The sequence below is a fragment of the Mus musculus genome, chromosome 12 (genome assembly GCF_000001635.26).
Source record: "Mus musculus strain C57BL/6J chromosome 12, GRCm38.p6 C57BL/6J".
In the NCBI taxonomy this organism is placed as follows: Eukaryota; Metazoa; Chordata; class Mammalia; order Rodentia; family Muridae; genus Mus; species Mus musculus.
This window is the reverse complement of record NC_000078.6, coordinates 13,566,944-13,584,014: the sequence shown is the minus strand read 5'-3', so window position 1 is coordinate 13,584,014 and position 17,071 is coordinate 13,566,944. Positions and strand designations below refer to the sequence as shown.

Genomic DNA, 17,071 nt, shown 5'->3' with positions numbered 1-17,071 from the left:
GCATGTGGCCAAGCCACTGGGTACATCACACTGGATACATCTCTCACAGTGAGCCATTGTTCCCAATTTTCTTAAGTATAGCTTCACAGTCAGTTAACTCTGTTCTACTCAGAAAAGAAAAACGTGAAAAGGTAAAAAAGCATCAACAGTAGTAACAGAGCATGCTAAGCCATCAGTATGAGAAAGGAAGTACTCAAAGGGCATCCGGTTGCAGTTTATATATATATACCTTTATTCCCGACTTGTTATAAATGCTGAGAACAATTAATTGCTACAAATGCTGCTTCGGGCATGGCTTTGGGGTCTGATGCTCTCTCCAGCCAGGAGCAGGGTCATGGGTGGTTGTGCTCACACCCACTGCCTCACTGCACTGAGGGCAATGCTGAAAGTTCTGAAGACCCGGTGAGTCCCCTGGACAGCCAGGAGGAGTGAGCCAGCTTCGACTTCATGGCCGGCCTCCTGCAGGTGTCTAGCCAGTTCCTCTATATTCCAGCGCCCTTGTTGGTTGTTGGCCACAAGGTGACCAACAATATGTGGGTAGAAGGGTGTGGAGACACATTTCACCAGCAGCCTGGCATCCACCAGCAGGGAAAGCAGCTCCTGGTCACAATTGGAGTCATTCACCTTCAAGAAATAAGAAAGCCATGAGTGGGTATTGCTCTTTCTCCTAACTCCTGTGCCCTCTACAGGGTTGGCCTTCCATATCACACACATCTGTCTAGCTTATGAGACCCTGTGACATGCTCCAAACAGTGCAAGGAGGACCTGAGCATCCTGGAGGTCAGCGATGGGACAGCAGACATGGCTTCTTTTCAGCCTAAGGAGACAATGTAGCAGGCCCATGTTTGAGCCTCACCCCGAGTTTGATGTTACAGAAGCAGCAGTTACAGAGCCTTCCAGTGCAGGCTGGAGAACTGGCACATTCATGTCTCAGTCTCATGGTAAGAAAATTAAGGTGTAAGACACTTTGCTTAATGTTGTAGTAAGTCATAGTGCTAAAGTCTGGATTCAGATTAGTCTTGACTTCAAAGTCCGAGCTCCTACCAATCACATTTACCGTTCAACCGTCTTTTCATCTATGGATTTTTTAGACCCAGTTCTCTCTGGAATGCAGAGCCACATGAAAAAACACTTTTCAGAGTATGCAAGCCTTTCTTCCTAGACTGCTGAGAGTAAGCAGGAGAACATGGACAGAACTGTGAAGCCGTTTTCATTGAAGCCCATGGAGGCGCAGGTCTCATCTTTCAAGTCTACACATGGCTCTCCACAGCTTTGCCACTTTGTTTATTCATTTATGTTTTTCTGGTCTGCATTATCATTCCTTCTTGTAAGGAATCAAGTTTATATGGATAGCATATCAGAAGTCATCATTGCCACCAGGCATCGTGAGACACCTGCATGGAAGTGTCTTCTTCCTGTCACAACACGTTTTAAGTGTGGTTGTATGGACCTCAAAAATGATGTGGCACGTCAAAGTCAATGAACTAGTTACTTAGATCAACCATATCCCAAACTCTGTGCAGAATGTTCTTGTTGCCTGTTTATCAGGAAGAACAGTAGGCACTGAAGAGGAGGACCTACATTGGCACGAGGACTAAAAGCCAGAAGCATACTGTAAGGTACTGCTTCCTTCAACAGTGCTTCGGGATTGTTCATAACCGCCTATCATCAGCTCCAGCAGCACTTCCTTGGTGACCTTTTCTAAAGCTGTTAGCCAAGCTCATGGCTCCTCCCTCCAGGGTCCCTACACACCTGATCAGGTCTCTATATGTTATGTTACAATAACTTGTCTACCTCTCCTGCTGATGGGGTTGCAGGGGGAAGGAGAGCACAAGGGTTTTATAGTTTGTCTGTTTCAATACCCAGTGCTACCAACATTGGTTGGTTAAGCGGCCAACTGAGCTGATGTCAGTAAACATTGTCATAGCTTTATAAACTGTACAAGTACGTTAATCGATCCCCGATGCCCAGGGCACTGGGTGATGCTATCCAGGAATTTCTGCATCCTCAGCGTTCTTTCTCTGGCTTCTTATTTCACATACTTGTTTTGAGGCAGAGTCTTTTACATGTAGCTCAAGCTGGCCTAAAACTGGAAGTTGCAGCAATCCTCCTGTCTCAGCCTCTTGAGGGCTGGGGTTACAGGTACAAGCCATCACACTTTCATTTTTCAAATTCTTATACATACGCCTTTGACCTAGAAAAATACTTAGTTGGTTTCCACTGGGCTTTGGGCTTATGTCGTTTGGAGATGCTCTATAGGAGAGGCAACTAGTGTAAGTAACCGACTCTCCTGCTTTATAAGGGCAAGTGCTCCCATCGTGCCCTGATAGGGCTACCTATGTGCCCATAAGCTCTGAATGGTTTCCTATCCCACTCCATCCCCCCCTGCCCAGTGCCCATCCCTGCTTTTCACACTTGTCAAGCATGAATCTGAGCTCCAAGGAGTTCCTGCATCTCCACCACATGCAGGGGCTGTCAGCTTCCACAGGACTCTGCTGTGGCAGGAGCATCCTCAGGGAAGAGATGAGCATTATGTGGGCACTCCATGGTGGGCCTGTATTAGCGGCTCTTCTCTGATTAGCTTGTGTGTTCTCAGTTCCCTCCAGAACACCAGCCCCACCACGGTGGAGACTCCATATTGTATATTTACCAATGTATCCTCCATGCTCAGAGTGGCTGGCCATAAGGCTAGAGCACCACAAGGTTTGTGAAATAAGATGTGAATGACTGAATCGCCCCACAGGCCATAAGTCTGTTTCACTGTACACTGTGTACATGTGCAATCACATGGCCTCTGGGTTACATGAATTATCATTTTTCTGGTTTATTTTTCAAACAGGCTTTCTACCTCATCCTTCAGGAGCACAGCCAGGCCCCTGCCAAATGTTTGACAAAATTCTGGATAAAAGGTTGAGTCCAGGCACTGCTGAGTTAGTTGTCTTGAGTGTCAAGGCTGGGGAGTCTAGATAGTTTCAGCTAAAGGAAGAGACAGTTCCTCTGGCAAAGCGGGTCCTCTCACTGCTCCTTCAGGCCTAACATCTATCACATCTGCTTCTGGAGAGTGGGGCCCAGACTTTCCAGGAGCTGCCCCAAGCCTGACAGGGAGCAGGCAGGAGGAGCAGAAGTGTGCAGCATGCAGTGTCTGCCACTGAGATGCCCCCAGGAAAAGGCAGAGTCAAGACCAAGAGTTGCACTGATCATGAGCAGAGAGTAGGAAAAGGCGTGGGGAAATTCTGTTCTTGCATTTCAAGACTGAGTGCTAGGCAGCGGTGGGGACTGCTTCACTTCATTTCCTCCTGTGATGTCTGCCTGCCTTTTGGTAGCTGCAAGGAATGGCTTCAAAATTGTGATTTGCAAAGAAATTACTGTGTAGATAATTATTCTGTGCACATCTGGAACAAAATACAAAATGAAAAAGTAATCAAAAGCTGAGCTTGGTCGCTCAAGTCTGTAATTCCAGTTCCTGTGAGGCAGAAACATCTGATGCTCAATGCTAGCCTGGGCTTCATAGTGAGTTCAAGGCCATATTTAAAAGTTGAAAACAAGGGCTGATGAGATGGCTCAGTGGTTAAGAGCACTGGCTGCTCTTGCAGAGGACTTGGGTTCAATACCCAGCACCGGCATGGCAGCTCACAACTGTCTGCAACTCCTGTTCCAGGGGATCCAACATCTTCATACAGACAGACAGACAAGCACAATACCACTGTGCATAAATAAATAAACAAACAAACAAATAAAGGAGGGGTAATGACTTGCTTCCCAGACCTGATGACCTCAATTAATCCCTGGTTGGTCGCCAAAGCTGCACCCTGACCTCTGTGCTGTGGTGTACGTGTCCTAGCATAGTAAGAGTGAAGACAGAAAGAGCTTTGGTCTGATCTGTCCCAACAATTACTATAAGGAGAAGGGTGCCAGTCAGAAAGGAGATGAGCAGCCATGGCCTTAAGCTGAGCCTCTCTGCAGGCCCATGTGCCTGTTATCAGTGCTTCATGGCCATGCTCTCCTCTGCATAGCCTGCAGCACTCTAGGAATGGGATTCTCACACTTTGCCAACTTGTCAGGCCTCAGGTTCTCATCTTTCTTGCTTTTTTGTTTGTTTGTTTGTTTGCTTGTTTTTCAATACAGGGTTTCTCTGTGTAGTCCTGGCTGTCCTAGAACTCACTTTGTAGACCAGACTGGCCTCAAACTCAGAAATCTGCCTGCCTGCCTCTGCCTCCCAAGTGCTGGGATTAAAGGTGTGTGCCACCACTGCCTGGCTATCTTGTTTTTTTTTTTTTTTCTCCCTAAGATTCTAGTTGGAGGTGTTAATGATCTGGTGCTGCCTACCACAGAGGGTAGTTTCTATTTTTCCCTGTTATGTATCCTAACCACTTCCTTGTCCTGAAATTAGAAAGCAAAAAGGAAATGAAACACTTTGGGGGAAGAAATCAGTCCTCCAAGCCTGGATCACACAAGATCATGACTTCCAGGTGCTGTGAACTGACAGTCTTTTCATAATACTAAGAAGTCTAAGAATGTTTTTATGGTTTCCATACTTAAAATTCTTAGTGGCTGCAAGATAGCCTATTGAAAAGACGTCACCATTATTTAACTTCTACTATAAAAATTCAGCTGTTTTAATTGGAGAGTATCAAAACACTACAATGAATGATTTTCATGCACATATCTTCTTTTATTGAATATTTTATACATTATAAATTTCTAGGAGAGATGATATTGAGTCATTATGAGCTGAACTATGCTGTGTCTCTTTCTCTCCTTCCAAAATTTCAGCACACAAACTCTCCACTTGAGGTCTGCAGGCAGGGAGGGTGTGACTAAGTTTAGAGGTGAAAAGGCTAAAGGGATTCTTTGTGTGACTTCCATGCCAAGCCTGGTTTTGCTGCAATATACATTTTGTCTTATAATTTCTTCAGCTGCTTTAAAATTTAAGTTCTAAGTGTTCTCTCTCCCTCTCTCTTCTCTCTCTCTCTCTCTCCCTCTCTCTCTCTCTCTCTTTCTCTCTCTCTCTCTGTGTGTGTGTGTGTGCACATATCTCCCTGCCCCTAAGACAGGGTTTCCCAGTACAATGCTAGCTGTTTTGGAACTCTATCTGGAGACCAGGCTGGCCTTCAGCTCACAGAAATACATCTGACTCTGCTTTCCAAGTGCTGGGATTAAAGGTGTACACCATTACCAGCCAGCTAAATTCTCAAAAAAGTATTTCTGTGTAATTTTCAGACTTTGAAATATGTCTAATATGAGCCCTAAATTCTCCAATTGACTTTGATTTTGAAATCCAGCCTTGGAAAAATCACATATCCTTGCTAATGGATTAATTGGCATGGTAAAGGCTCAACAGAAGAATAGTGCGCTTTCCTGGATCTCAGTTTGGCTGTCTGATAGAAGCATAAGCCACATCTAAAAGGGTTGGTGGATTTCCCACTAAAAATGAATTAGTGTGAGATCTAGCCTGGTGGTACACACAGGAGGCAGGCCTTCGGGTTGGAGACAGATCCGTAGCTAAACATCTGTGTGGCCTTACAAGGGCATTCCTCTCTGAACTCCACTTTCACATCCGAATAGCGTTCTGTATGAGGTCTGACAGCTATGCAATCTCTCACGTACCTTGTACAATGCCTGCTGTGCGATTTAGCTGCAGTTATAGCAGACAAGTGGGAATAAAGCATTTTCTAGAAGGGAAAACTAAATATTTACCACATGACAAAAAGCATGTTCTTCTGTGTGCTCATGCTGTGATCAGTTTTTGACACTACATACAACTCTGTAGATCTTGGGAGAGAAATGTATAGATGTAGACACAGAATATCTTCCAACTATTAAAAAGTTATCCACTTACTTCATTTTTCAACAAGATGTAATTTTCCCTCTCTGAATGAAAGCCTCTATTTTACGGATCTACATCAAGCTAAGAGTAATTACCGTAATGAGGTAAACTGCATTGCACAGCATAATGTGTATGGGGTTTCATCTCTGTGAGTTTAACAATCATTTAGTAATATTCCACTGTTTACTTTAGGGGGGCATTTGCCTCTTTTCCACATATACCTATACTCAAAATGTTATTTAAAATATTTATGTACAATTGAAGAAAAAGAGTAACACAAATGCATACTTCAAATACTGCAGCCTCCCCCAGCCTTGAAGCAGGCTGATTCAGACCTTGCTGCCACTGAGAATGAAACCACCTGGGGTGGAGCCTTCAGACCTAGATGGCTTTATTGTTCTGTCACCAGCTGCTGCTCTTCTCCAAGACCACCCTACTGCTGAGACACTGAACCTGTCTTCCTGAGATATCCCCAAGATATCAGACAACCTGTAGACTTGGCAACCTAATGCTAAAAGCTCTGACAGACTATTGCTAACAACTTAGCAACAAAGCATCAAGAAGCCTGGCAGGGGATGGGCCTCCCCCCTTTATAAGCACAAACTCTTAGTAAACATGGGACCTTGATCAGAAATCTGTCTTGGTCTCCTTACTTCTCTCCCGGTTCTCTCCCATACAGCTCCAGCCTCCCTCTCAGGAACCTAGTTAATGTGGCCACAGGCGGCTACAAAATACAAACACCTGTCTGTACTCTGCTTGAACATGACACCTGATTCCAGTTTCTCAGTAGACCCTGGGTTTACTTTGGGCAGATTAGCTAATCATTTTATCTACACCATCTGGCTTATGATCTAACAAAACAGGGAGAGGATCTTTGAAAAATCCAGCCTGGTCACGGCTGTGAACATACGTGGGTGCTAGACTTTGGGCTCCAGGTCACTGTTTTGGAATCATCCTGTCCTAGAGACACTTCTTTTAAACAAAGAGTGATGATGACATATTTCATCTTTATAGGCATCCTGCAAATGTCTTCACTCCTCACTCAGCATTAGGTTGAGTCCACGGGTGCTCAGTATGTCTGCCTACAACAACTACTGTTACAGTTGCCTACGACAGCAGAAGTCAAACAGGTTCAAATAAAGGGGAATGGCAGCTCTCTGGCATGGGAGGGAGTAGCCAGGCCCCTTGAGGTACTACTGCAGACAGCTGCACAGGAGAGAGCCGGTGACAATGGGGAAGCAACAGGGCTGTGACCTTCAGACTGACACAAATGTCCACACTTCTGAGCAAAAACAGCTTCACCAAAAGAGCAAAGCCAGAAGCACTGTTTAATCCCAGGGAGGAAGGTTTTCCCTCGGGTACTTCTGTCACTGGACCACTCTAATCTAAACTGGTTAGAATACACTTAGAAAATCAATAGCAAAGAAGGGCTCTATAGAAAAGGACATGAAGCCCTTCCCCCAATCTACTTGTGATCACAATGCAGCAAGACAAGAAGGAGAGTGTGTGAGCTTGAGGTGGGGGTGTAAAGACAACACTGAAGGGCAATCCAGCATGTACATGACTTGAGCTAGGGAGAAGCTAAGGGAGAATGAGGAATTAGAAGGGACAAAGAGGTTGGCACCTTGGTTTTAATGAAGCTTGCCAACCCACATAGATCCTTCTGAGCACTTTTAAGCTCAGATATTGGTCACAGGATGACCTGCCCAGTTCTGGTGTCTCAGAGCTAAGATGGAAGCAACAGATTGGCTGGACCTGCGAAAGGCTGCCGTGGAAAGAAGGTCCCAATGCACTCTGAGCAACTGAAAGGCAGGACTAAGGTCCATGTGCACAAAGCAAAGGGTGCAAGTTTTTTTAGGGGGTTAACAATGGCACAATGCCCTGTGGCAGGGAGAGGCCTCATCCCCAGCCATGCTCAGCCTTGGCCTGGGTAGATGAACAGCTTAGGAAGAAAAATCCAGCTGGCTGGGTCAACATCTGCTGTGCTCCCAGCCTTCTCAGTGTTAACACTACACACTTCATAGCAATTTCACAGCCTCATTTCTTTGGAGGTAGCTTACACACTATATTTTCCTTAGTTACAGATGATGGTGATGATGATAAGGACAACAAGAAGACAGCATGACTCAGCATGACTCAGCATGACTGAATGTTAGGACTGGCTGCTCACTAGCTCTGTGACTCAGTGTCTCTGTGTTCTCACCTTTGAAAGTGGAAGGCACTTGGAGAGGATTAGTAAGCAAAGATGGGCTCTTGAGGAGTTAGGGAACACGATTACTTCCACACCTAAGAATAAGTGTGACTTGAGAGAGACAGTCACTGTAAAAGGAGGGAGGCCCTTGGTAAGGTCTGAAATGTGGTTTAGTCTTTACACTAGGAGTCTGCTGATATGGGCTGGGAGCAACAAGAGGAAGACACCGTGAGGAACAGGAGCCACCAGACATGTTAAAAAATAAAGACGATTTCAGTTCTCAAAAGTAGTCAAATACATCTTTGCTAACTTTGTTGAAATGAGTTCAGAGAGTCTGACCTGAGCAGAGGAGAAAGTAGAAATGAACTTCAGGCATGCCAAGGAAGAACATTCTTGGCAAGGGACACAATGGGAGTGAGCTCTCAATTTCCTGGAGACTGATAGAGACATCACTCAGTAGACTAGCATGAAGGCCTTTCACTATTCATCTACAGTGTCATCCCAGGAAAGACTTTCTGTTTCCTGCCTGGGGGAGAGGCTTCTGGCATTCTGTATAAGGCCATGTGCTAAAGACCAGAGGCCTGCCATTCCAGAAGCTAAGAGGGAACAGTGGGTCATGATGTGGAGGCGAAAGAAGCAGCCGTCTCCACATCAGCACTTAAGTGTCTCCCTTTAACTGCAAGCAGCTGTAAGGCTGTCAGCATCTGAAAATGCACAGCAAAATAACCCACACTGCGAGCAAGCCAGTGTGGGGTTTCTCCTCAGATCTGCACACTATGTGGACCAATTGCTACCAGAGGATACCTTCGCCAGATGTTATTTTTTTAAAATGTCAACAGAAACTACTATCAACAACCAATAAGGGAAAAACTAAAGTTATTGATGTTAGCCCTTCCTAATGGACAAAAAAGCATTAAAGGGAAAGAACCAAAAAAAGCAGCACAGATTTTCGAGTTCTCACTCAAAAACCATGGATTATTTAAAAACAGCCGGCCAGGAGACACAGCACAGCCCCTGATGCTCTTCTCTGGAGAATGTATGACATGGCCCTTTCCCAGTGTTAGAGAGCAATGACAGGCTATGGGAATTGCATATTCATTTATTTAGTCCTCTTAAAATGTCAAATCTACAGAGATGAAGACCAGATGAGCGTTGCTAAGGCTTCTGAGGCCACAGAGGGCACAATGAGTGCCTTTGTCATTGAGACTCCATGGTTTGAATTTGCAGTTCTTTCACAGATCTACCTGCCCCAACACTGCAGAACCAGACACACAGAAGGGGAAAACTGGTGAAATATGAAACAAGGTCAGTGGGCCATGCCAGTCCTGGTCGGTACTGCAGCTGTACCAGACATTTCCTTATGAAAACGGGGTGACAAGCATCAGAGACCTTACTGTTTAGTTCCTGCAATGAATGTAAAAGTTAAATTACTTTAAAAAAAATCTTCAAAAGTTTGAAGTGATAAAGTCTATTAGATCGACTCCAGCATCGGGGTGCCTTGCCTGCGTCCAGATACCCGCAAGGACCCACACAGGATCCCCCACGGGATCCTAAGACCTCTGGTGAGTGGAACACAGCATCTGCTCCAATCCAATCGCGCAGGACCGGAGACTGCATTAACTAGGGAAACAGATAACCCGGCCTGATCTTTGCACAAGTCCCTTCTGGTCCACTGCAGCACCGGGGTGCCTTGCCCGCGGAGTCTCCTGACACCTGCAAGGACCCACACAGGATCACCCACCGGATTCTAAGACCTCTAGTGAGTGGAACACAGCGTCTGCTTCAATCCAATCTTGCAGGACCTGAGACTGGATTAACTAGGGAAACAGATAACCCAACCTGATCAGGGGCACAAGACCCTTCCGGTCCACTCCAGCACTGGGGTTCTTTGCCCACAGAGTTTCTGAACACCCCCAAGGTCCTCACAGGACCGTCCATGGGATCTTAAGACCTCTGGTGAGTGGAACACAACTTCTGCCAGGAGGCAGGTTCAAACACCAGATATCTGGGCACCTTCCCTGCAAGAGGAGAGCTTACCTGCAGAGAATACTCTGACCACTGAAGCTAAGGAGAGAGCTAGTCTCCCAGGTCTGCTGATAGAGGCTAACAGAGTCACCTGGGGAACAAGCTCTAACCAGAGACAACTATAACTAGCTTCAGAGATTACCAGATGGCGAAGGGGAAACGTAAGAATCCTACTAACAGAAATCAAGACCACTCACCATCATCAGAACGCAGCACTCCCACCCCACCTAGTCCTGGGCACACCAACACACCCGGAAAAGCAAGATCCGGATTTAAAAGCATATCTCATGATGATGGTAGAGGACATCAGGAAGGCCTTTAATAACTCACTTAAAGAAATACAGGAGAACACAGCTAAACAGGTAAAAGACCTTAAAGAGGAAACAAAAATTCCTTAAAGAATTGCAGGAAAACACGACCAAACAGGTGATGGAATTGAATAAAACCATCCAAGACATAAAAAGGGAAGTAGACACAATAAAGAAAACCCAAAGTGAGGCAACGCTGGAGATAGAAACCCTAGGAAAGAGATCTGGAACCATAGATGCGAGCATCAGCAACAGAATACAAGAGATGGAAGAGAGAATCTCAGGTGCAGAAGATTCCATAGAGAACATCTGCACAACAATCAAAAAAAATACAAAACACAAAAAGATCCTAACTCAAAATATCCAGGAAATCCAGGATACAATGAGAAGACCAAACCTAAGGATAATAAGAGTAGATAAGAATAAAGATTTTCAAATTAAAGGGCCAGCAAATATCTTCAACAAAATTATAGAAGAAAACTTCCCAAACCTTAAGAATGACATGCCCATGAACATACAAGAAGCCTACAGAACTCCAAATAGACTGGACCAGAAAAGAAATTCCTCCTGACACATAATAATCAGAACAACAAATGCACTAAATAAAGAGAGGATATTAAAAGCAGTAAGGGAGAAAGGTCAAGTAACATATAAAGGCAAGCCTATCAGAATTATACCAGACTTTTCACCAGAGACTATGAAACCCAGAAGAGCCTGGACAGATGTTATACAGACAATATGAGAACACAAATGCCAGCCCAAGCTACTATACCCGGCCAAACTCTCAGTTACCATAGATGGAGAAACCAAAGTATTCCACGACAAAACCAAATTCACACATTATCTTTCCACAAATCCAGCCCTTCAAAGGATAATAACAGAAAAAAAACCAATACAAGGACGGAAATCAGACCCTAGAAAAAGAAAGAAAGTAATCCCTCAACAAACCAAAAAGAAGACAGCCACAAGAACAGAATGCCAACTCTAACAACAAAAATAAAAGGAAGCAACAATTACTTTTCCTTAATATCTCTTAATATCAATGGACTCAATTCCCCAATAAAAAGACATAGACTAACAGACTGGCTACACAAACAGGACCCAACATTCTGCTGCTTACAGGAAACCCATCGAAGGGAACAAAGATAGACACTACCTCAGAGTGAAAGTCTGAAAAACAATTTTCCAAGCAAATGGTATGAAGAAACAAGCTGGAGTAGCCATTCTAATATCGAATAAAATTTACTTCCAACCCAAAGTTATCAAAAACGACAAGGAGGGACACTTCATACTCATCAAAGGTAAAATCCTCCAAGAGGAACTCTCAATTCTGACTATCTATGATCCAAATGCAAGGGCAGCCACATTCATTAAAGACACTTTAGTAAAGCTCAAAGCACACATTGCACCTCACACAATAATAGTGGGAGACTTCAACACACCACTTTTATCAGTGGACAGTTCATGGAAACAGAAACTAAACAGGGACACAGTGAACCTAATAGAAGTTATGAAACAAATGGACTTAACAGATATCTACAGAACATTTTATCCTAAAACAATACGATATACCTTTTTCTCAGCACCTCATGGGATCTTCTCCAAACTTGACCATATAATTGGTCATAAAACAGGCCTCAACAGATACAAAAATATTGAAATTGTCCCATGCATCCTATCAGATCACCATGGACTAAGGCTGATCTTCAATAACAACATAAATAATAGAAAGCCAGCATTCACGTGGAAACTGAACAACACTCTTCTCAATGATAACTTGGTGAAGGAAGGAATAAAGAAAGAAATTAAAGACTTTTTAGAGTTTAATGAAAATGAAGCCACAACACACCCAAACCTAAGGGACACAATGAAAGCATTTCTAAGAGGAAAACTCATAGCTCTGAGTGCCTCCAAAAAGAAACTAGAGACAGCACACACTACCAGCTTAACAACACATCTAAATGCTCTAGAAAAAAAGGAAGCAAATTTACCCAAGAGGAGTAGACAGCAGGAAATAATCAAACTCAGGGGCAAAAATCAACCAAGTGGAAACAAGAAGAACTATTCAAAGAATTAACCAAATGAGGAGTTGGTTCTTTGAGAAAATCAACAAGATAAACCCTTAGCTAGACTCACTAGGGGGCACAGGGAAAGCATCCTAATTAACAAAATCAGAAATGAAAAGGGAGACATAACAACAGATCCTGAAGAAATCCAAAACACCATCAATTCCTTCTACAAAAGGCTATACTCAACAAAACTGGAAAACCTGGACTAAATGGACAAATTTCTAGACAGATAATTAATAGTCTCCCAGCCAAAAAAAGCCCAAGACCAGGTGGGTGTAGCACAGAGTTCTATCAGACCTTCAAGGAAGATCTAATTCCAGTTCTGCACAAACTATTCCACAAAATAGAAGTAGAAGGTACTCTACCCAACTCATTCTATGAAGCCACAATTACTCTGATACCTAAACCACAGAAAGATCCAACAAAGATAGAGAACTTCAGACCAATTTCCCTTATGAATATAGATGCAAAAATACTCAATAAAATTCTCGCTAACCGAATCCAAGAACACATTAAAGCAATCATCCATCCTGACCAAGTATGTTTTATTCCAGGGATGCAGGGATGGTTTAATATACGGAAATCCATCAACGTAATCCATTATATAAAAAAACTCAAAGACAAAAACCACATGATCATCTCATTAGATGCAGAGAAAGCATTTGACAAGATCCAACACACATTCATGATAAAAGTCTTGGAAAGATCAGGAATTCAAGGCCCATACCTAAACATGATAAAAGCAATCTACAGCAAACCAGTAGCCAACATCAAAGTAAATGGTGAGAAGCTTGAAGCAATCTCACTAAAATCAGGGACTAGACTAGGCTGCCCACTTTCTCCCTACCTATTCAACATAGTACTTGAAGTCCTAGCCAGAGCAATTCAACAACAAAAGGAGATCAAGGGGATACAAATTGGAAAAGAGGAAGTCAAAATATCACTTTTTGCAGATGATATAATAGTATATATAAGTGACCTAAAAATTCCACCAGAGAACTCCTAAACCTGATAAACAGCTTTGGTGAAGTAGCTGGATATAAAATTAACTCAAACAAGTCAATGGCCTTTCTCTACACAAAGAATAAACAGTCTGAGAAAGAAATTAGGGAAACAACACCCTTCTCAATAGTCACAAATAATATAAAATATCTTGGCATGACTCTAACTAAGTAAGTGAAAGATCTGTATGATAAGAACTTCAAGTCTCTGAAGAAAGAAATTAAAGATCTCAGAAGATGGAAAGATCTCCCATGCTCATGGATTGGCAGGATCAACATTGTAAAAATGGCTATCTTGCCAAAAGCAATCTACAGATTCAATGCAATCCCCATCAAAATTCCAACTCAATTTTTCAACAAATTAGAAAGAGCAATCTGCAAATTCATCTGGAATAACAAAAAAACCTAGGATAGAAAAAACTCTTTTCAAGGATAAAAGAACCTCTAGTGGAATCACCATGCCTGACCTAAAGCTGTACTACAGAGCAATTGTGATTAAAAACTGCATGGTACTGGTATAGTGACAGACAAGTAGACCAATGGAATAGAATTGAAGACCCAGAAATGCACCCACACACTATGGTCACTTGATCTTCGACAAGGGAACTAAAACCATCCAGTGGAATAAAGACAGCATTTTCAACAAATGGTGCTGGCACAACTGGTGGTTATCATGTAGAAATGGGAATTGATCCATTCCTATCTCCTTGTACTAAGGTCAAATCTAAGTGGATCAAGGAACTCCACATAAAACCAGAGACACTGAAACTTATAGAGGAGAAAATGGGGAAAAGCCTCAAAGATATGGGCACAGGGGAAAAATTCCTGAATAGAACAGCAGTGGCTTGTGCTGTAAGATGGAGATTTGACAAATGGGACCTCATGAAACTGCAAAACTTCTGTAAGGCAAAAGATACCATCAATAAGACAAAAAGGCTACCAACAGATTGGGAAAGGATCTTTATCTATCCTAAATCAGATAGGGCACTAATATCCAATATATATAAAGAACTCAAGAAGGTGGACTCCAGAAAATCAAATAACCCCATTAAAAAATGGGGCTCAGAGCTAAACAAAGAATTCTCACCTGAGGAATACGGAATGGCTGAGAAGTACCTGAAAAAATGCTCAGCATCGTTAATCATCAGAGAAATGCAAATCAAAACAACCCTGAGATTCTATCTCTCACCAGTCAGAATGGCTAAGATCAAAAATTCAGGTGACATCAGATGCTGGCCAGGATGTGGAGAAAGTGGAATACTCCTTCATTGTTGGTGGGATTGCAAGCTTGTACAACCACTCTGGAAGTCAGTCTGGCGGTTCCTCAGGAAATTGGACATAGTACTACTGGAGGATCCTGCAATAACTCTCCTGAGCATATATCCAGAAGATGTCCCAACCGGTAAGATGCTCCACTATGTTCATAGCAGCCTTATTTATAATAGCCAGAAGCTGGAAAGAACCCAGATGCCCCTCAACAGAGGAATGGATACAAAAAATGTGGTACATTTACACAATGGAGTACTACTCAGCTATTAAAAAGAATGAATTTATGAAATTCCTAGGGAAATGGTTGGACCTGGACGCCATCATCCTGAGTGAGGTAACACAATCACAAAGGAACTCAAATGGTATGTATTCACTGATAAGTGGATATTAGCCCAGAAACTTAATATAGCAAGATATAAGATACAATTTGCAAAACACATGTAACTGAAGAAGAACGAAGACCAAAGAGTGGACACTTTGCCCTTTCTCAGAATTGGAAACAATCACACATGGAAGGAGTTACAGAGACAAAGTTTGGAGCTGAGAGAAAATGATGGACCATCTAGAGACTGCCATATCCAGGGATCCATCCCATAATTAGCCTCCAAACGATGACACTATTGCATACACTAGCAAGATTTTGCTGAAAGGACCCTGATATAGCTGTCTCTTGTGAGACTAGGCCGGGGCCTAGCAAACCCATAAGTGGATGCTCACAGTCAGCTATTGGATGGATCACAGGGCCCCCAATGGAGGAGCTAGAGTAAGTACCCAAGGAGCTAAAGGGATCTGCAACCGTGTAGGTGCAGCAACATTATGAACTAACCAGTACCCCGGAGCTCTTGACTCTAGCTGCATATGTATCAAAAGATGGCCTAGTCGGCCATCAATGGAAAGAGAGGCCCATCGGTCAGGCAAACTTTATATGCCCCAGTACAGGGGAACGCCAGGGCCAAAAAGTGGGAATAGGTGGATAGGTGAGTGGGGGGGAGGGTATGGGGGACTTTTGGGATAGCATTGGAAATATAATTGAGCAAAATACGTAATAAAAATATATAATAAAAAAAAGTCTATTAGATCTTAGCTTTTTGGAGCATGTACCATGTCTGAGCATATTAACCCTTTGATGATGTGCATATTAGGGGCACAGGCAGGCTGTCCTAATACATTCACTCTCACTGTAGGGTAGAGTCTCATAACAGAGTTTCTAAGTGTAAGGGTCTCCATGTAAGTGAGGGAAATGCGTTCAGACTTGTGGCTTTTAGTTTCAAGCTGATAGGCACAGCAGGCTGGTCTTAGCCTCATGGTCCCAGAGACACTGCCCACAGTGTACAAAGCAGTTTTAAGTAGAGTCTTAGTATGGAGCAGCACTTCACAAGCTCAGAGGACCTTCTTATGGAGGTCACTGGTGCTATTTAGTTCTCCCTTACTTTCTGGTTTTGATAGTGCTTGCAGTTGAACACAGTTTGTGGTCCCTGCTCTACTTGCAGTTCTAAAACATGCACTGAGATAAATACTTTTTACAATCAGAGACGACATTCACCCCAAGAAATCCCAAATAGGAGTGTGACATAGAACAACACTCACCTATAGAATCCTAACCAGGGGTGTGCCAGAGAACAACACTCACCTATAGAATCCTAACCAGGGGTGTGCCAGAGAACAACACTCACCTATAGAATCCTAACCAGGGGTGTGACAGAACAACATCCACCTATAGAATCCTCACCAGGAGTGTGACAGAACAACATTCACAGTCTTGTTCTCCAAGAGACCCAAGAGACAGGTACTCAGGGAGAGTAAAACAGCAACTAAGGCAAGTAGAGGAACGAGAACATGCTAGAGAATCACAGCCTGCTTTTGTTCAGCTCACTCTTCTTCCTCATTTCTTGACTTCCAATAAAAATCAGGCTAAGAAAAAGCTCAACATAATTCTCAGTTCTTATGAGGTTACAAAATCATGAAGCATTCACATTAGCAGGGAGACAGGAAGACACCAATAGATCGACCCCTGAGTACTTTAGTCTGGCATCCCACAAGGTCCTGTCAGGCAACAGTGGCAACCGTTGCCACTCCACAGTCTCTGCAGACACTCTTACAGTACTCAAAGAAAGCATCTGGTGAGATGACTGTTGCCAAATGCAACATTTGATATCTTTGTCATTAATGAACTGTTTTATCAATGATATCTTTATATCTATGCTTTAGCTCTCTTCTGCAGCCAACATAGACCTCTGTTCTAGAACTCCCCTTCTCTCTGATTCCCAGAAGATATCTTGTTAATAGAGAGAGCAGAAAGCAGAATTATACAGAAGTGTGCTTGCATCTCTATATGTGTGTATATGAATACACACACACACTACTCACAGGACTATAGAAGG

At 43.2% G+C, this 17,071-nt stretch overlaps 1 protein-coding gene across 6 annotated transcripts in view; it reads right to left on the bottom strand.

Moving 5' to 3' along the window:
- Nbas (neuroblastoma amplified sequence) overlaps positions 1 to 17,071 on the bottom strand; it is a 368,280-nt gene that overhangs the window by 53,366 nt on the left and 297,843 nt on the right. For 4 of the 6 annotated variants that reach the window (XM_006515215.2, XM_006515216.2, XM_006515217.2 and 1 more), the window contains exon 52: positions 209 to 624. The exons of 1 other annotated variant lie outside the window; for it this stretch is intronic. In XM_006515215.2, coding sequence (XP_006515278.2) covers positions 349 to 624 — 276 coding nt within the window. In that variant the 3' untranslated portion in view covers positions 209 to 348. Of the gene's footprint in view, positions 1 to 203; positions 625 to 17,071 lie in introns of those variants that run through there. One more of the 6 variants, NM_027706.1, reaches the window with a different exon arrangement.